General features: G+C 52.2%; 1 protein-coding gene across 4 annotated transcripts in view; it reads left to right on the top strand.

Moving 5' to 3' along the window:
- MCF2 (MCF.2 cell line derived transforming sequence) overlaps window positions 1–19,938 on the top strand; it is a 50,770-nt gene that overhangs the window by 12,678 nt on the left and 18,154 nt on the right. For 3 of the 4 annotated variants that reach the window (XM_077786464.1, XM_077786465.1, XM_077786463.1), the window contains exons 4-13: window positions 1,611–1,701; window positions 7,776–7,895; window positions 8,994–9,110; window positions 10,290–10,439; window positions 13,696–13,820; window positions 14,276–14,390; window positions 14,751–14,870; window positions 15,928–16,119; window positions 17,588–17,779; window positions 17,899–18,070. In XM_077786464.1, the coding sequence (XP_077642590.1) occupies window positions 1,611–1,701; window positions 7,776–7,895; window positions 8,994–9,110; window positions 10,290–10,439; window positions 13,696–13,820; window positions 14,276–14,390; window positions 14,751–14,870; window positions 15,928–16,119; window positions 17,588–17,779; window positions 17,899–18,070 (1,394 nt within the window). Of the gene's footprint in view, window positions 1–1,610; window positions 1,702–4,090; window positions 4,298–7,775; window positions 7,896–8,993; window positions 9,111–10,289; window positions 10,440–13,695; window positions 13,821–14,275; window positions 14,391–14,750; window positions 14,871–15,927; window positions 16,120–17,587; window positions 17,780–17,898; window positions 18,071–19,938 lie in introns of those variants that run through there. The other variant, XM_077786466.1, reaches the window with a different exon arrangement.

Here is a 19,938-nt window from a genome sequence, read left to right as displayed (position 1 = left end):
TGCCTCTCCGTGTCTTCAGTCAGCTATTGTTATGAGTCAGAGGGAATTTTAGTTTTTATCCCTCTGAGCACCGCTGCTAATTCCTCTTAAATGCACTTGTCAGAGTTGTAGCTGCCCCAGACCAGAGCAGAAAATGTGCACTGAATGAAAGCTCCTGCACTGCCTGCAAGTGTCTTTTTTCTTCTTTTCTGTAGCGAGTTGCCAAGTGTTGTCTGCCGTGAGATCCTTCTGAGCAATCCAGGGCTGCTTGCCTTGCCAAACACGGGAACTGGCAGAGATGCTGCCGAGGGGCTGCTTGCACAGGCTGTGCCCAGGGCACACACCTGAGCCTTGGGAGGAGCCCGTGTGCTGGGGGCAGGGTGGTGTGGGCACGGCTGTCCTGGGCAGCACCCACAGAACAAATATTGTCCTGTAAAGGCACTCACGGAGCAGGAGGTGCAGCAGTGAGCACACATGGGTGAGCTGTGCCTCCCTGCCTGCAGCGTGTGCTGGCCCAGCTGGGCTGCTCCTGCCTGCCTGGGGAGCAATATTGGGATTAGAGACACAGCCCTGGGCCCTGGGGCGCTGCCAGAGCGGGCACTGCTGCCAGCCTTGCCCAGACTGCCCATTGCAAACAGCTCCAAGCTCTGGGTGTGAGAAGGGGCGCCAGGAGCCTGTGCCCGCCCAGGCAGCCAGGCTGTGCTGGAAACGCCTCCGAGCATCTCTGCCTCCCTGGCTGGTGGGCTGGGAGCCACCACAGCTGCCCCTGCCCCTGCCCCTGCCAGGCTGGCACTGCCCTGCCCTGCCTGGTGCCACCACATCTAATGTCTCTGCCCTGCCTTGGTGCCACCTCTGCTGCCTCCTGCCCAAACAAGCCAGGAGCCACTGCTGGGCTGCTCTAACCTGGGCAGTGAAGGCAGGGGGGTCCTGGGGCATCAGCTAGGGGATCCTGCTGGCCAGGGGTACAGCTTCTCTGCACCTCCTCGAGGCCACTTGGGGTTTCAAGAGCAATCTGCTGTCCCAGGTGTGTGCTGTCCCAGGGGTGTGCTGTCCCAGGTCTGTGCTGTCCCAGGGGTGTGCTAGGTGTGTGCTGTCACACAGTTCACAGGTGATGCTTCACCCTGGGCTAGCACAGCCAGAATCACCACAAGATTGGGCTGGGGCTGGGAAGGGAGCTGTGGGATCACAGAGAATGGCTTGGGTCAGAAGGGATCTCAAGCATCAGCCAGTCCAACCCCCCAGCCACAGCAGCTTCCCCTGCAGTAGGCTGTGCTGGAGTATCTGGAGATATGAAAAGCCCCAGGGGGGTTAAAATATACAGAGAAGGAGATTTCACATCTCTCTTGGCAGCCTGCTCCAGTGCACAGCCACCCTCAGGAAAAGACATTTTCCCTCATCTTCAGATGCAATTCCCTGTGGTTCAGTTTCTGCCTGTTGCCCCTTGTCCTGTTGCCAAGCACCACTGGAAAGAGTTTGGGTGTTCAGGAAAATATTTTCAAAGGGAATTTCAGGAAGTGTAGAAATACTAAAATGTGGTTTACATTCCAAGTTCTTGGATTTGGAGCTTTTTTGGAAACAGAGTCACTTTTCTTGGAACATTATCTGGTTATTGGTATTTTCTTATCTTGCAGTCAGCATGAGTCTGACACTAAATTTATCCTAATCCTGGATAGAAGACTGGACACATGGACATCAGTCAAAACAACTCTCCAAAAAATAGCAGTAAGTCCTCTTTAGTGTTGATTGCTTTTGGTGTACTAAGCCACCCTGCCTTTGTGTATCTCCTTCAGTAAACACTGGGAGCCAGAGCAGCGATGCTCCTGCTTCCTCTCTAGGCAGTAGTTTGCTTTATGGCCCTGTAATTAATTTGAGTGCATAAATGAGCTGTTTGTGTGCTAATTTGCTTGTTTGATCCCTTTCCTGGGTTTTATACTCTTTTGCAGTGCTTCAAATGTGTTTTGTGCCATCTTCTATGCTTTTGATGGGTGGAAAATTTTGCTCGGTACATGTTCTTTCTTGACACTGGTTATTAGTTTATTTTACCTAATTGTTGGTGACTGAAAGTTTTAGGTTCTTTGAACAGGTTCTTCTTTAAACAAGGATTTGTATGTGGGCATGGATGGAAAAATCTATGTTAAAAGTGTATGGATGCATTAATGTGTTTTAAATGATCCAGTATGTGCATGCATTACAGCATTAGCAGTCTGGTCTGAACATGGCTCACAGGGAGGTTTGCAATTCTACATTGCACTGGGTCTTGGAACCAGAGCTCGGGTTTGCAGCAGAGCATGCTGCTGGAGAAAAGTCATGTTCATGGGCTCATGGGGGGCTAGGAGCAGACAGAGAAATCCTTCCCAGCCACACCAGGCCGTGTGGAAGCATTCTGGCTGTGTTATTGTTGTGTTTGTTTCTGCTCAGCCATTGAATGGTGGAAGACATGAGTCCATGTGAAAAAGGATGAAGTAAAGGGTATGGAGTGAGGCAGAAAGTGCTGACCTGGTTCTGATGAAGTTAGATTTACGGTATTTTAAATTGTTACTACTGCTACAGCTGAACTTGGTGTTAAAAATACCTGGCTTTGCTGGCATTTTGCTGGTCAGCATCCCTTAAGAGGCAGAGAGGGTTCCCTTCTTGCAGTGTGAATGGGATCTCACTAAGAGTATTTTTGGTTCTGATTTTGCTGAATGTTAGAAAGTGAACTTGCAAGTGGTTACCCTACCAGTAGAGAAGCAGCAGCATTTAGAAAGTAGTTCTTTAAAGTGATCATCAAAACTCTGTTCTGCTGCCAGTTTGAGCAGGTGCTAATACCAAGAGCTTCCTTTAAGGATGCTGTACTTGCTTTGCATAGTCTGCAAGTGTCAAATGGGAAAAAATCCTGTCCTAATTTGTAGCTTCTACAGAAGTGGCATTCATTTTGTGTTTAAAAAGAAAGTGTAATATTTGGAGCACACACCCCGTTTGTGCCGTGTGTCCATGTGGAGAGGTGACTTTGCCTGCAGTGTCAGGGCTGTCCACGCAAAGAGTGGGAGGTGCTCTGTGCAGAGAGGGATGCAGGAACCTGTGCCCACTAAACCATAAGACTTGGGAGTATTGTCTGAAAAACAGAGTCAGGTCCTCGATGGCTGTCTCTGTGTCCGGAAGGTGTAAGGACAAAAATTTAAATCTTGATTTTTTTCCAATCAAACATCATAAACCCTGGTACAATTAAAAAAAAAAAATCTTTTTCTGATCTTTGTACAATTTTGGAGTAAAGGAGTGCCATGAAGCTGAATTTCAAACACAGAGTGTGTCCTATTTTTTCCCAGCATATGTATATGCAATTGCAGCTCTGCGGTTGTGCATCTGATCTTGAGATTTTTTTCTATCACACTGTAGAGATTTTTGTTTTAACTCTTTATGTAAGTCTCTAATTGCCTGGGCAAACCAGGCTAGCAGCGCTGTGGGGAGTGATGCCGGGGCAAGCCTCGGGTTTTGGCCGGAGCATCCTCCCCTGGTTTGCCCCGGAACCCCGAGCAGCTTGGAAAGGCACCTTGGAGGCAGCGGCGGGGGGGAAAGGGAAGGGTGACAGCTCTGAGCTGCGAGCCCAATCCCCGCAGCAAAGAGCGGCTGCAGGATGATTTTTGGCATTCCACCTTAAAAGCAAAGCCGGCGCTGGGGAGGAGAGCGGGGCTGCCAGCCGGGAGCTGCTGCCTGCCCGAGCCGAACCGAACCGAACCGAACCGCACCGCACCGCTGTGTGCCGGCCCCGGGCAGCGGGGCGAGCCGGGGCGGCGCGGTCCGCAGCATCCCCTCCCTGCCCCGCATCCCTTCCTTTCCCCCATCCCCTTCCTTCCCCGCATCCCCTCCCTGCTCCGCATCCCCTCCCTGCCCCGCATCCCTTCCTTTCCTTCCCCCCCATCCCATCCCTTCCTTCCTCCCATCCCTTCCTTTCCTGCCCCGCATCCCCTCCCTGCCGCGCATCCCCTTCCTTTCCCACATCCCTCCCTGCTCCCCATTCCCTCGCTGCTCCGCATCCCTTCCTTCCCCCCATCCCTTCCTTCCCCCCATCCCTTCCTTTCCCCATCCCTTCCTTCCCCCCATCCCTTCCTTTCCCCATCCCTTCCTTCCCCCCATCCCTTCCTTCCCCCCATCCCTTCCTTTCCCCATCCCTTCCTTTCCCCATCCCTTCCTTCCCCCCATCCCTTCCTTTCCCCATCCCTTCCTTCCCCCCATCCCTTCCTTTCCCCATCCCTTCCTTTCCCCATCCCCGTCCCTCCCGCAGCCCGGGGCCATGGCGGAGGCGGGCCCGCGGCGGGGCGGGCGGCCCGCCCGGCATGCGGTAAGGCTCCGGGCCCCGTGCTGCGGCGCTCGGGGACCGGGGAGGCCGGGGCCGGGGACAGCGGGGACAGGGACAGCGGGGACAGGGACAGCGGGGCCCGCAGCGCTCGGGCTGCAGCGGCGCGGGGGGAGTTCAGCGGCATCCTCCGTGCGGGAGCGGCCGGGGCTGGGTGTCAGTGGGTACCACTGGTACTGCTGGGTACCGCTGAGTGTCACCGGGTACCGCTGGGTACCGCTGGTACCGCTGGGTATCACTCGGCACCGCCGGGCACCGCCGGCTCCGCTGCCCGCAGCGCTGCTCCCGGCGCCTCCACCCGCAGGGAAGGGAAGGGAAGGGAAGGGAAGGGAAGGGAAGGGAAGGGAAGGGAAGGGAAGGGAAGGGAAGGGAAGGGAAGGGAAGGGAAGGGAAGGGAAGGGAAGGGAAGGGAAGGGAAGGGAAGGGAAGGGAAGGGAAGGGAAGGGAAGGGAAGGGAAGGGAAGGGAAGGGAAGGGAAGGGAAGGGGGTCTCGTTCCGGCTCTGGGAGAAGTTAAAGGGGAAGTTAAAGGCTCAGACTGGCAGTACCTGGCATTTCGCTGCACGACATTTCCTTTAAGGGGCAGCAGAAAGTCATTAAGTTCAGCACCTCTATAAGGACTGGCCTCAATCTACTGTGCACAGAAAGAAACTTACTGGCAGATACTACTTTTTTTTTTAATAAAAAAAAAAATTATTATTGATTACCAATCTCATGGATGCCCCAGTGAACTGCAGGGAAGAATAGTGCCTGAAAATGGACTTTCTAAAACTGGCAGAAATGTTAAAATAACACTAAGTGTGTGAGAATGAGATACTCAGTAATGAGGCAGTAACTGATGCTTTCAGTGCATGTCCTTTCTTGTGCTTTATTAGCCCAGTTTGTCTGTATTGATTAAATGGGGCTCGGTGTGAGGTTATGGTTAAATGTGCATTTAAAAAGTCGCTGAACTGGCCTTAAGGGGAGTGTGTCCTGGGAAGGGGAGGGTGTTGTGGGCAGGGCTGTGCTCAGTGACAGTGAGCTGTGCTGAAGTGTTGCCAGCTGCCTGATTTAGTGGAATTGTGCTGGTAGTTTTCTGCCTTTCCTGGTGTGCTGCAGAGGGCAGAGGCTTCAGAGGGTTCTTTAGGTGTTTTGTTACATAACCCCACGTTTATAAGGTGCAAAGGATTATTTGAAGTCTTAAAATTGATAAGATAAAGCATAGAGCAAGATTAAGTATCCTTTTGTCTTTGCTTTCTTTAATATGTTGTGAGAAAGGATTTTTTTGCAGCAGTACCTTCGGTATCATTAGAGTTCTGCTTTCAGGAAACTTATATATGCTTCAGCCCTGAGAAAAACTGTTACAAAATTTAAAAAGATACAATCCCTACAGGAATGTTATGTTGAGGAATTACTGATCTATGGAAGGTTTGTTCTAACATTTCATCCTTTCCCTTAATTCTCTAAGAGGGCACAGGACATGGCTTGTTGGTGTCTGTCTTTCTACAAGCGTATTTCTTGTCAGGTTCATTCTTTTCCATGCTGGGAATACATTAGGTGTCATTTGCAAAGCTGTGTTTCTTGTTTTGTAGCTACTCATAAGTGCTGACCTTGATCCTGTATGTATAAGATCAGCTGAAAAACCCCCAAATGCTTTCTAAACTGGATGGAAATCAAATCATCTGCCCTGGAAACTCATCTGCTTTGAGGTGAAACACCAGGCATTTTTCAGGAGATTTGCAGCAGAGCGTGCAGCTGGAGGAAAGTCACATTTATGGGCTCATGGGGAGCTAGGATCTGACAGAGAAATCCTTCCTAGCCACACCAGGCCATGTGGAAGCATTCTGGCTGTGTTATTGTTGTGTTTGTTTCTGCTCAGCCATTGAATGGTGGAAGACATGAGTCCGTGTGAGAAAGGATGAAGTAAAGGGTATGGAGTGAGGCAGAAAGTGCTGACCTGGTTCTGATGAAGTTAGATTTACGGTATTTTAAATTGTTACTACTGCTACAGCTGAACTTGGTGTTAAAAATACCTGGCTTTGCTGGCGTTTTGCTGGTCAGCATCCCTTAGGAGGCAGAGAGGCTTCCCTTCTTGCAGTGTGAATGGGATCTCACTAAGAGTATTTTTGGTTCTGATTTTGCTGAATGTTAGAAAGTGAACTTGCAAGTGTGGTTACCCTACCAGTAGAGAAGCAGCAGCATTTAGAAAGTAGTTCTTTAAAGTGACCATCAAAACTCTGTTCTGCTGCCAGTTTGAGCAGGTGCTAATACCAAGAGCTTCCTTTGAGAGCAGGAGGGTCAAGCAGGAGCCCCAAGCTCCCAGAGGAGTGTTGTGTGCTGCCAGGTGCTGGGCAGGAGCACAGCACCCAGGGCCTGGAGCCAGCACCAATGTCAGCTATTTAATGTTTGCTGTTGTTTCCAATGCCAGGTCTTTGTCCCTGGCACCACTCTTGTTGACTTCCAAAGGGAATGAGTTTGTCATTTCATTCACAATCTTTTTTTTCCTGCTTGTACTTAAAATAACAGCAGATCAATGAATTGGATTTATGTGGCTTATGTGATCCTAAAAGTCACTGTCCATTTCTAAGGAAGTTGTGGGCAGGGGAAGCCACAGCCTGCCCCTTCCTACCCAAGAAAGCAGAGCAAGTGAGTGACAGTGAAGCTCAGGGGTGCCAGACCTCAGGTGTAAATCAGGCCTGTTTTAAACAGCACTAATGTGTGTTTGTGGGAGTGATCTTTGTCTTGAAGGCACAGATGAGGTGCCCTGCAGTGCAAAGTACCCAAACATGTTCATTATTCTCACCCTGGTATAGAGGTTATATCATGTTTCATGGAGGAGGATGATATAAGGAGGAGAGAAATGTGACCTGGCCTGACAAGATCCCAGAGCAAATCATGTCTTAATTAACTCAAGTATTTGCATCATGTGCTTATCCATATTTTAATGATGCAACTTCTACTTTCTTAAAAATTCTTTTTCATTCTCAAGAGCCCTTTCCACAGATCTATTTAAAAATGCACCTGCCAACCATATGCTTGGAAAAAGGCTCCAGCAGTGTAGACAGGAAATTCCAAATTCTTGCCACAAATTAAATGTTGCCTGGTAATTACCAAGGACAAGACGAGTGTGCTTTGCAGTTATGGGATGAGTAGCAAGTTTGGCAATAAATTTTGCTTTCACAATCTGTCATTCCTCTTAGTGTTCCAGCCCTCTGTTCCCTTCTAAGTTGTAATTTCACTCCCCAAGTTATAATGCTGAACAGTATCTGTGTTATTAAAGTTTATAATAAGTGTGCCTCCAAGGAGCATGGCTGAACTCCTGCCTGCTCCAGAGGCAAGTGGGGCTGCAGAGCCCAGCTGCAGTTACACCCCATACCTCCAAACACTGCCAGCATCTCCCTCCTGGTCGAAAAGCAGGAAGAACCCCTCAAGCAGAGTGCTTGCCCCCTCCTCAGGGCACTGCCAGCCGTGTGTGTCTCCCCGCAGGCGTCCTTCCCGGGGAACCTGCACTTGGTGATGGTTCTGCGTCCCACGGGCTTTTTCCAGCGCACCTTCACCGACATCGGCTTCCGCTTCAGCCACGAGGATTTCCTGCTCAAGTTACCGGTACGAGCTGCTGGCAGCCGCTCTGCCCCGGGCCTGGTCTGTGCCCAGAGCCTGAGCCCAGAGCCTGAGCCCAGAGCCTGTCCCGGGCTGTGCCCAGAGCCTGTGCCCAGAGCCTGTCCCGGGCTGTGCCCACAGTCTGTCCCGGGCTGTGCCCAGAGCCTGTCCTGTGCCCAGAGCCTGTCCTGTGCCCAGAGCCTGAGCCCAGAGCCTGAGCCCAGAGCCTGTCCCGGGCTGTGCCCAGAGCCTGTGCCCAGAGCCTGTCCTGTGCCCAGAGCCTGAGCCCAGAGCCTGTCCCGGGCTGTGCCCAGAGCCTGTGCCCAGAGCCTGTCCCGGGCTGTGCCCAGAGCCTGTGCCCAGAGCCTGTCCTGTGCCCAGAGCCTGTGCCCAGAGCCCGTCCTGTGCCCAGAGCCTGTCCTGTGCTCAGAGCCTGAGCCCAGAGCCTGTCCTGTGCCCAGAGCCTGTCCCAGGCTGTGCCCAGAGCCTGCCCCGGGCAGCAGGATGGGCTGGCACTGCCTGGCGCTGTCCCCAAGCCTCTGCCCGTGTCCCTGTCCCCAAGCCTCTGTCCCCACGGGGAGAGGGACATGGAGCCACCACAGGGCTCCGAGACAGCCTGGCAGCGCTCAGCCCCTCTGCAGCCAGGCTGGGATAGCTGGGGCTGCTCACCTGGAGAGAAGGCTCCAGGAGAGCTCAGAGCCCTGCCAGGACCTGAAGCGGCTCCAGGAGAGCTCAGAGCCCTGCCAGGACCTGAAACGGCTCCAGGGAGAGCTGGAGAGGGACTGGGGACAAGGATGGAGGGACAGGACCCAGGGAATGGCTCCCACTAGCAGAGGGCAGGGATGGATGGGACCTTGGGAATTGGGAATTGTTCCCTGGCAGGGTGGGCAGGCCCTGGCTCCAAATAAAAGCTGTGTTAAGCCATAGTGTAAGAAGGAAGCCCTGCTCCAGAAGGACATAGGGCAAACTGGAGCTGGAGGTGCAGCAGAGATGAGGGGGCAGGAGCGGTGGTCCTGCTGACAGGGGCCCTGTGTGTGTGTGTTTTTTTGTGTGTGTGTGTTTCTGTGTGTGTGTGTGTGTGTGTTTTTGTGTGTCTATGTGCAGGTGGTGATGCTGAGCTCTGTCAGTGACCTGCTGACCTACATCGATGAGCAGCAGCTGACCCCGGAGCTCGGGGGCACGCTGGAGTACTGCCACAGCGAGTGGGTCATCTTCAGGACGGTGAGTGGGGCTGGCCTGGGGCTCTCCGGGGGTGGTTTCTGTCCCTGGGGGTGGTTTGTGTCCCAGGGGTGGTTTGTGTCCCTGGGGGTGGTTTGTGTCCCAGGGGTGGTTTGTGTCCCCGGGGGTCGTTTCTGTCCCTGGGGGTGGTTTCTGTCCCAGGGGTGGTTTCTGTCCGTGGGGGTGGTTTCTGTCCCTGGGGGTGGTTTGTGTCCCTGGGGGTGGTTTCTGTCTCAGGGGTGGTTTGTGTCCGTGGGGGTGGTTTCTGTCCCTGGGGGTGGTTTGTGTCCCTGGGGGTGGTTTGTGTCCCAGGGGTGGTTTCTGTCCCAGGGGTGGTTTCTGTCCCTGGGGATGGTTTCTGTCTCAGGGGTGGTTTCTGTCCCTGGGGATGGTTTCTGTCTCAGGGGTGGTTTCTGTCCCTGGGGGTGGTTTCTATCTGGCAGTGAACACTGCGGGGCTGGAAGCAGTCCCCAGAGCCACTGCTCCTCCTGGGTCAGACGTGCAAAGGAGCCAAGGGCTGTTGGGCTTTGGTGGGTTTGCAGGATGATTTTGTCCCTCGGGCTCCTTTTGAAACTGAAAAATCTGTCTTTTTAAATCTTTATTAGAATTCCCTTAATGGGAGATACCAAATAGGCTTTTTTGTTAATAATGGTCGCTTAATGTGATTAATATCCGAACTGTTTGGGAAGTGGAGTAGTGAGACTGCCTACTGCATACTGACCAAATGCAGAGAATTCAGAACATTTCCAGTTTGGTTTGTTTCTTTTCCTTGGCGAGACCTTTGATATTGCCAGGAGTCAGGAGCTGTGCCTTGCTGTGTGTTCTCGTGCCTCCTCTACACTGTCAGTTTTCCCTGGGATGTTGTCTCCCAGAGGAGTGGCAGCTTGGATTCCTGGGGGGTGTTCTCTGCCTGGACATCCCCCCAGCTCTGGGAGCTCTCGGGCTGGCCTGGCACAGCTCAGCCCGGCTGGAGCCGTGGGGCTGCCCTGGCACAGCTCAGCTCCCTTGGAGCTCTCGGGCTGCCCTGGCACAGCTCAACTCAGCTCTCTCAGATCTCTCGGGCTGCCCTGGCACAGCTCAGCTCCCTTGGAGCTCTCGGGCTGGCCTGGCACAGCTCAGCTCAGCTCTCCCGGAGCTCGGGGCCGTGCTGAGGCCGGGCTGACACGGCCCCGTGTCCCGCAGGCCATCGAGAGCTTTGCCCTGACGGTGAAGGAGATCGCGCAGATGCTGCAGAGCTTCGGCACGGAGCTGGCGGAGGCGGAGCTGCCCGAGGACATGCTCTCCATCGAGCACATCCTGGCACTGCGCACCGAGCGCTACTGCCAGCTCAAGGTACGGCTGGGCACAGCCCGCTCTGCCCGGGGCTGGGTGTGCCCGCTGCCCACTGGGGTGTGCCCGGGGCTGGGGTTGTGGGGCTGCGCTGCCTGCTGGACTGGTGCCCAGTGTGGGGTGATGCCCAGTGTGGTTGGTTGGTGCTCAGTTTGCTTGGTGAGTGCCCAGTGCTTGGTTGGTGCTCAGTGTGGTTGGTTGATGCTCAGTTTGGTTGGTGCCCAGTTCGGTTGATGCTCAGTTTGGTTGGTGCTCAGTTTGGTTGGTGCTCAGTTTGGTTGGTGCCCAGTTTGGTTGATGCTCAGTTTGGTTGGTGCCCAGTTTGGTCGATGCTCAGTTTGGTTGGTGCTCAGTTTGGCTGATGCTCAGTTTGGTTGGTGCACAGTTTGGTTGGTGCCCAGTGCTTGGTTGGTGCCCAGTTTGGTTGTTGCCCAGTTTGGTTGTTGCCCAGTTTGGTTGGTGCTCAGTTTGATTGATGCTCAATTTGGTTGTTGCTCAGTTTGGTTGCTGCTCAGTTTGGTTGTTGCCCAGTTTGGTTGTTGCCCAGTTTGGTTGGTGCTCAGTTTGGTTGGTGCTCAGTTTGGTTGATGCTCAATTTGGTTGGTGCCCAGTTTGGTTGGTGCCCACTGCTCCCTCCGTCCCCCGTGTGGGCTGTCAGGCGAGGCAGAGCCCAGCCTGGCTGTCCCTGTGCCCTTCCCCGTGCCATGCAGCGGGCAGGTCACGCTGCAGCACCAGCCAGCTCTGTGAGCTGCCAGCCCCTGGTGCCCGCAGCTGCAGCCTGCCCCTCCCGTGGGGTTGCACGGCTGCTCTGTCCCCTGCCTGCTCCTGTCCCCAGCTGGGTCCCTCTGCTCGCCCTGGCTGCAGAAAGCTGCACAGAGCTCACCACAGGCCTGGAGGGTGCTTTGTGCCCGGGTGCCTCTGCCTGCTGGGCACTCAAGGGAGCTGTGCTGGAGAGCAGCCAAGGTGAAGGTTCTGTGTGAACACACGCTACACAGCATCCACCCTATGATCCCTGTCTTCATGAGAGCCTTCAGGTTCTGTCTTAAACAGCATTTGTTTCTTGAATATTTAACATTTCTTTTTCAACTCTTTGCTATTGTGATTAATATTATCACAGGAGTCAATGGAATGGTAGTGCAGCCAGCTGCTGCTTTATCAGCCTCTTGTCTTCTGTGCTCCTGCACCTCTCAGGGAGCAGCACAGGCCCCGGACCCTTCCTTCAGATGCAATCACTGTGGTAATAGTTGTTCTGTGTGGCTGAAGAATGAGCTGCTTTGCTTTGTGACAGGTTTCATTTACCTAAGTCAAAGAATTGTATCTATTTTAATTTATAATAATTTGTCATTCATGTGACAGCGAGTTCCCAGAAAGCTGCCTCTAAGAAATACTGAAAATGTCATCCAAGTTGTGCTGTGTGTAGGCATAAATATGTTGTGCATGTTTAGAAAGTATCATTATAGATACTGTCAATGGGCCTCCATCTCCTCTTTGAAAATGAAGAGAGTAATATGAAATAGCAGCCACATCTATTGCAGCATGTCTCAGTGACTTCAGCTTCGTGCTCGGGACCGTGGCCACAGTGCAGGGGCAGGTGGCAGCTCCACGGTGTAGGTGAGCAGTGTATAAACCACTCAGCAGTGCCCACTTGTCTCTGTGCAGAAATAAAACTCATCAGGTGCTTTCATTTGCCTAGAAAGCACAGCAGCATTCGGTACAAGCCATCTGTTGCTTTTAACTCCTCATCTATTAATTTCAAATATCAAAACCACTCATTGGCTTTTGTCAGTGAGGTCTATTGGCTTTTCTATTTTGTTCCTTCTAGGACCATGAGACACAAAAGCAGATGAGAAACTGCACAGGTTGTGGTGACAGCAAGACATGGGATCCTTTTCTCTCTCAGGACAACCCCAAGACTGGTTCTGAATTGAATCAATTGATTCCTGAATTCAAATATTTAGTAAATCAGAATACTTGATGTAGCTGTGATGCTGAGCAGAAACTGGCATCAAGCACAATGAAAAAATGACAGAAATTACTTAAACAGAGTAACTAAGAAATGAATCCCACTGATATACTGGACAGAAAAAGTCAAGTTACCACCTGTTTGATGGTCTGGCCACTTTGCTTTCTGGATAATGAATGGCTTGGAATCAAAGAAGGAGCATGGGTCTCTGGGGAGTGAGGTGAAAGAGGAGGAAACAGCATTCCCCTGCAGTGTAGAACATGCTGCATCATTTCCCTGCTGGGTGCTCTGCCTGGGGCAGTGTCAGAAGGAGCTGGGGTTGTGCCTGTGCCCATCTCCAGGGTGTTTGGTGACAGGGCACAGAGTGGCAGTGGACACCGGGTGGGAGAGGTGGGTTCTGCAGCTGTGCTGCTCCTGAGGCTGATGTTGTGTTTGGGCTGCTGTGAGCTATCTGGGGCAGGCAGACACTGGAGCAAGTCAGGGCTTTCTGAATCTTCTCCCTGAAGAGATTTTGCCGTTGTTTCTCTTACAATAAAAACCTGGCCATCTCCTAGGATGGGCTCTGACTCCTCCAGGACCTGGCTCTGCAATGGAACCATACACAGGTCACTCCTGCAGGGCCTCCTCCACCTCAGTTCATCAGCTCCGTGTGTTTTCTCACTCCTCATTTCTGTGTTTGGCCCCTTTTTCCTGGGAATAGTTGACTCAATGCACATGTTTGCTTTGGGGCTGAGCCCAGCCAGCACAAAGCACCTCAGCTGACGCTGATGAGGACCCCAAGGGTTTAAATTTTCCCTGAGAGGTTGTGCTGGGGGTGTTGATTGCATGTGTAGAGGCTGTAGTGAGTGGTGCTGTGTGGGCTCAGTCCTGGCTTTGTTGCCCCGTGGGATGCTCCTCTGACAGCCTCCTCTCCTGACCTGGATGGAGAAGCACAGCCCTCAAGCTGTGGACAGTCTTGCTTGAAGCCATGAACTGGTGGGCAGAAGTCTCACACCAGCAGCAGCTGCTCATCAGGAGAGAGCTGGGGCAGTGCTGGCCTCCTGAGTTGTTCTGTGGCCTGGTGTATTCATGTGTGACATTTCCACCCAGCCTGGTGACCCGTCCATGGCTCAGCCCCATGCAGCTCCAGGGGTTAATTCCATGTTAAGAGGACAAAAACATCTGCTGGGAGTCCTTTGGTCTGTTGGGTATTGCTGCTCTGTTTCACACAGGGAAACGGAGGCAGGGGAAACACAAAATGACTCATCCTTACTTTGCACTAAATAGCCTGAATGAGAAATGTTTTGTGTGATACAGGAAGATATTACAGCGGTCACAAAGGAGGGAAACCTGCTTTTGAGCAGTTTTGAAGAGCCAAACTCAGGGGAATGCAGTCAGGAGCAGCAGCAAGAGAGGCCTGGGGACTGGGAGACGGTGAATCGGTGAGTGCACTGTGTTCCTCATTTCCCCGATTTTTCCATGGAAACACCCGAATTATTCAGCTGTGGCTGTGTTGTTTAGGTTGCCTATCAGAGACAAAGACAGCAGAATTTTGCTGCAGTCCGTCAGATTGCTGGGTGATTTCTCTCATGGTTTGACTTGCTCTGATCTTTATCCCCACTGCTATGATGAGGCTGTGGGGCAGATGCAGGGTTCTCCCATGCCAGGCTCCCAGGTTTTACCCAGATAAATGGAGATAGCAGCAACTGCTTCACACAGATGCTCTCCTCTGCAGTGCTGATTTCATTAAATCTCTCTCTGAGATCCTCTCAAGTCACATGTATGTGTCTGTTGACTTCTGACCTTTGGGTGCAGAAAACCTGTGTGGGTGATCTCTAGGTCTGGTCCATCTCTGCTCGTTCAGATTGTTCAACCTTGTCCTTTTTCTGTGCCCAAGGTTGCTTGGTCAGCTGCGTGAGATGGAGACTGCTTTTGATGGCTTCTGGGAAAAGCACCAGTTAAAAATGGAACAATATTTACAGCTGTGGAAGTTTGAGCAAAGTTTTCAAGAGGTAGGCTCAGATGTGCTTCTGTTGGCAGAAGGGAGAGCTGGAGATCCGATGGAGAGAAGATTTAATGCTTTTTATTTTGAGGCTGTTTAATTTATGCTGCTGTTCCTTGACTGTGGCAGGGCTAGCCAGCCTGGGGAGACGGCTGTGCTTCCTCTCTGAGAGCTAATTTAGGAATCACTGCCTTGCAGTCGCGTGGATTTTGCTGATGGGAGCATCTTTGAATTTAGAAATTAGTTCTTGGATGCTAGTTGTATTATTGGATTTAGCAGTCTTAGCCCAAGTGTGATTAATTTTGGGCTCAGAAGGATTTCCTGCCTGTGCTTTGTATCCTTTTGCAGCAGTCTCCTTCTTTGTGTCTAGGTCAAGAATGCCATTGAGTTTTTAATGGGTCAGCAAGCGGAGCTGCCCGACACCGGTGACAGCGTCCCCCAGGTGAAGCAGAGGCTCAAGGACCTGGATCATTTCCATGGCATGGCTCAGGTGAGATAGTCCTGCTCAGAAGAAGCACTGATGAAACACAAGAGCCACGCTCTGTGCTTGTGGCAGGAGGTGTTTGCTGAAATCACCTGGTTCTGGTGTAATTTGTTGTAAGTGCTGCACAAAAGGATTGATTTCATGTCTCTGCTCTGAGCAGCAAGGCTGTGATCACTCTGAAAGCCAGAAACAGGGTATTTAATTATCAGAGTTAAAATAAATTGCTGAGCCACCGTGAAAATCCGGAACAGATAAATGTCTGAACGTGGGGGAGGCGTGGGATTTAATGAGCTGGAAGAAGAATTTTTTATATTTTAAGTGCTTTAGCTATGCTAATAGGCAGAAACTTGTTACCAGGCACATGGAGTTGCAAAAAAAGTTGTATCCTGATGTCTCTGTGAAGACTAAGAGATGGAGGGGAAAGAAGAGTGAAATGATTCACAGGAGCCCAGCTAAGGATGTGACCTTTGCAAAGGGATGTGCTGGGCACTTGGGCCAGGGTCAGCAGAGAAATCCTGAGGGGTCTGGCCATAGCAGAGGAGAGTTCTGGAGAGAGGTCTGAGGCTTGCTGGCCATTTGGAAGGAATGTTTGGGGAGAGAGGGAGGAGGATCAAAAAGCCAGGTAGGGTGCAGTAGGAAAGCCAGCCCTGGAGAAACCAGAGCCATTACATGACTGAGGTGTGCAGAAAAGATCCTGTGTTCTTGGTATCAAGATAAACCCTAACTCCTCCAATTCCTTGGATGCCTGGGAGCACGGTGGCCTGAACTGGGCCTGAGCTGCAGCTTATTCAGGGTGTGGTGTCTGGAGGGGCAGTGATGCACGGCCAGCAGACACTCAGCGTTGCTGCTTTGGTGAAATACTCTTTTCTCCTTCATCCTCCCTATGGGTGGCAAGGTTTCCTTCCCAGATGGTGGGTACACTTTCTCCTGTGTGCTGGCTGCTCCCTGTGAGCCATCTCCAGGCGTGCCCGAGCCCTGGGGAGGTGGGAGCACCCGTGGGTGGCTGTGTGGGCTGTGCCCCGTGTCCGTGGGTGTGCAGCCTGGGCTCTCCCTGTGCCCGCAGGAGCTGATTGGGAAGGCCCAGCTGGTGATACTACACGGGCACCAGCTGGCAGCCAACCACCACTACGCCCTCAACCTGATCTGCCAGCAGTGCAACGAGCTGCGGCACCACTCCGACCTCCTGGCTGAGGACATCAAGAGGAAGCAGATGCGCCTGCAGAAGACCTTGGAGCTCCATACCCGCCTGCAGCAGGTAGAGTTCAGAGACACAGGGCTCTGAGGGGATGGCTGGTCAGCTTCTCTGTGGGGTTGGCCTCTCTTCTTTGCTGGCAGCATCTGAAATTTTCACCTTTTCTTCAGTTAATGGTAGGGAGGTGTTCCCCAGAGGCTGGAGGAGTGCCACACCCCTCCCCTAGCTGGGGGTCAGCAAACAGGTGTCAGCTGGTGCTGTGAGGGCAGCAGAAAGAGGTGGGCATCTCCTCAGAGCACCAAGCTCAGCTGCTGCTCTTGGTGGTGCTTTCATGCTACATCTGTGTATTAATTGACTTTGGAGGTTTTCATGCCCAGTGTGACAGAGGTGATGCTCCCACAGAAACTCCAGCCCTTTTTCCTGAGTGATTTATTAAAAATGAACATAGTTGAATGTGAAATAAGGTGACAGATTGGTAGATAGGTGCAGTTGATCTGTGCTACCATGGAAGTGGAGTCATGTGGCTCCAACGCTCTTTGATATCTTAATCAGAATCAAATATTCATTTAGGGAAATTCACGCTAATTAGGCCAGAAGGCACATGGCTGTAATGTGCTTGAGGCCAATTAAAAAAACAGTGAATTTTGACCCTGTTGCGTTTCCCTGTTTCAGGGAGCTGGGGAGCTCCTTTTTCTCTGTGTGCTCCACTTGAGCATGGTGCTGCTCTGTGGGGACAGGCAGCTCCTGGCAGCCTCTCAGCTGCAGGGCAGGGGTCTGTCCTGGGCTCCTTGCAGGCCTGGTTGGTGCTAGGGTCTGGCTTGGGCTGTGCTGGAGCACAGCATGGTCCTGCTCTCCATGTCTCCCGTCCCATTGACAGCACTGGGAATTCTCTGTTGGTGGCTGGAGCATCTCTCAGCCCTGTGCACACCTCGGTGTGTGAGTGCCAGTGAGCCCCAGTTCAGGTCTGCACTGAGCCCCAAGAATGTGCCACCCTCCCTGTAGGGCTCACTTCAGCTTTCCCAGGAGAAACAAAAAGCTGCTTGTTTAAACTGGGGCCAGCTGTGCTCTGGTACCTCCCTGCTAGCTACAGCACTGGCTTTAGCCAGCCACAGGTAGGAACAGCTTGGCTGGCTCTGCTGAGGGCTGCAGTCACCTCACAGAGAAAATGGGGGCTTTGTGCCGTCTAACCAAACCACAGCAAGTGCTGAGGTCTTTGGGAAAGGCTGCATCCAGCCCAAGCTGTGACACCCATGGTGGGACCCAGGGTCAGTGGAGGGGCTGGGGTCTTTGGGAGAGGCTGCATCCAGCCCAAGCTGTGACACCCATGGTGGGACCCAGGGTCAGTGGAGGGGCTGGGGTCTTTGGGAGAGGCTGCATCCAGCCCAAGCTGTGACACCCATGGTGGGACCCAGGGTCAGTGGAGGGGCTGGGGTCTTTGGGAGAGGCTGCATCCAGCCCAAGCTGTGACATTCCTGGTGGGACCCAGGGTCAGTGGAGGTGCTGGAGGCTCTCACTGGCTGTGCTGTCCCAGGCCCTGCAGTGCTGTGATGAAGGTGCCTACCTGCTCGCCAACCAGCAGATGGACAAGTGCCAGTCTAAAGAAGGTGCTCAGAAAGCTCTCCAGGACATAGAAAGATTCCTTGAAAGCTCTTCATGCTACCTAAACTGTGATCCCCAAGCCCTGCACTACGACTTTGAGTCAGTTTTAACCTCCGAGTTGAAGGTAAGCAGGGCCCAGCCCCTGTCCCAGGAGCGGGGAGCAGGGTGGGACGTGTGGCAGCGCTGTCACTGTGCTCTGGGCCAGTGCAGGTGAGGCTGTCACTGAGCTCCCTTCCTCTGCAGGGCCAGATCCAGTCGGTGCAGGTGAAGCTGGAGAACGTGCGCAGCATGTTTGAGAACAGGCAGTGCTGCTTCAGGAGGCTGCTGGACAAGCACGTGCGGCCCGTGCAGCTGGTGGCTCCTCGGCCAGAAAACCCCCCCCGGGCCAAGTCCCCCCTCTTCTCTCCTAAGCACGGTAACAACCTGTGCAGTCCTGGTGTTTTCAGCTGGTGACTTTGCTCTGAGGCAGGAAGAGTAAGGCTGAGGATGGTTTTGAGAAGCTAACTAAGCCTTGCTGGTAGATAGGAAGTTATTGGATAGTGTTAAATATTTATCAGGGGATTTATTAACTCTCCAGTGTTTGTGTTCCCATACCTGCATGAAGGATGGAGTTGGTTGCTTGTTATTCATCTCCACTTCCCACTCAGTGAAAAAAGAGCTGTAAGTAGTGCACACCTCCAGTTCTGCTTTACTGGAAACTGGTGAATTAATACCACAGGGAAAAAAGGGCAGGGTTTATAAATTTATTAGCTTGCCTATTCTCTGTGGCTGTCTTGAGCTGGAACTGACATAAAGTTAGACTGATGCTTGCAAAGGAGCTTGGAGAAATGAGGAGCTCGAATCTCATGAACAGAAATGAGCTGGATGCTTAACTCCTTTTGATTCCTTCAGGGTGTCTTTCCTAAATCCCAATTGTGGAATAATTATGCCCATAAAGTTACAAATTTTCACTGAACTGAGGTCACTGAATGTTCTGCCTTAGTTTTGGTAATGGGATGTGGCACCATGTTAGCTTTAAATGATAACATTAAACTCAGGGCTGCCAAGGATGAATCAGGCAGAATTAAGGGATTCCAAAGTAGCATCCATGTGTTTCCAACCAGGGACTTGCTCAGTTATGTCAGAATATTCAATTCAGTGATCTGACTATATAAAAGCAAACATTTGTGTTTTAACACAAGGTTTTTATGATGAATTAACAAATATTGGTTATGGTGAGTTGTAGCAGGTATCATACAGCAGCAAAAGCAGCTTCAGTTCAGGGAATGAGAAATGTAAATGGCCAAGTGGAGGGGTGGGAATGAATCTGGATGCAATGAAATAAAGCTGAAGATGCAGGCCAGTGCAGCGAATAAATCCCAGATTTCCTCTTCCCAGGCTGATGCCACCCTCTCCAAAGCACATTACCTTCTGAAGCCCTTTCTCCTCAATCAGTAAAAGCTCTGATTCTTCAAACTAGAGCACTGCCATTTTACCTAGCACAGCTTTTCCAGCTTTCTAGAAAGAGGAAAGGGTAAAAGGCAAATATTGACCTAAAGAGTGGGGTAAATGGGTGGCCACCCCTGTGGGATGTTGCGAGCTCACCGTCACTCCGCTGGACTTTTTTCATGCCTTTATGGGACACGGGTTTTCCTAGCAGAGGCTCTCAGTCACCTGCCAAGCACAGGTGTGCTCCATTGATCCTCCTCCTGGAAGCAATGATCAAGCGTGGGGCAGACAAAAGGCTCCTCTTTGCAAAAGAGAGCTTTTTAATAAAGCCTGTTTGATAGCAAACATCAAACTGCTGCAGGCTGCTGGCGTGATGGGCAGTGTCAAAGGCACACGCTGAGCTCTGCTGGGAGTGCTTTGAGATGGATGGGTTTTATGGTGTGGCTTGAAACCAAACCAACTCTGAGCACATCGTTTTCGTCCTCTGTTTCTTTCTTCCTCACGTTTCTGTGCCCCTTTCCCCCCTTCTGTTTCTGTCTGAGGACAGATGCTTCCTCTTTTATCTTTGCCCTGGATTTGAAGCCTGTCTGAGAAATGTGGTTCTAATTTTTAAACCATTTTTTGGGGGTGGGGGAGAAGAGTAACTCCATCCCCCTGAGCCCTCAGGTGTAGTGGATGTGCAGAGGTGGCACTGCAGGCTGTGGAGCAGAGGCCCCTTGCAAGGGAGGCTGGTGCCCGTGTCCCACCCAGCTCCAAACCCCTGTGCCCTCCTGCCAGGGCAGTCTCTGAGCAGGACCACTGCCAAGTCCTGGCCTCTTTTGGGTTCTCCCATGTGTGTGGGCCCAGCCACGCACA

The sequence above is a fragment of the Lonchura striata genome, chromosome 14, assembly GCF_046129695.1.
Source record: "Lonchura striata isolate bLonStr1 chromosome 14, bLonStr1.mat, whole genome shotgun sequence".
NCBI lineage: Eukaryota > Metazoa > Chordata > Aves > Passeriformes > Estrildidae > Lonchura > Lonchura striata.
The sequence above is the reverse complement of the archived record's forward strand: the minus strand, read 5'-3'. Positions and strand labels throughout refer to the sequence as shown.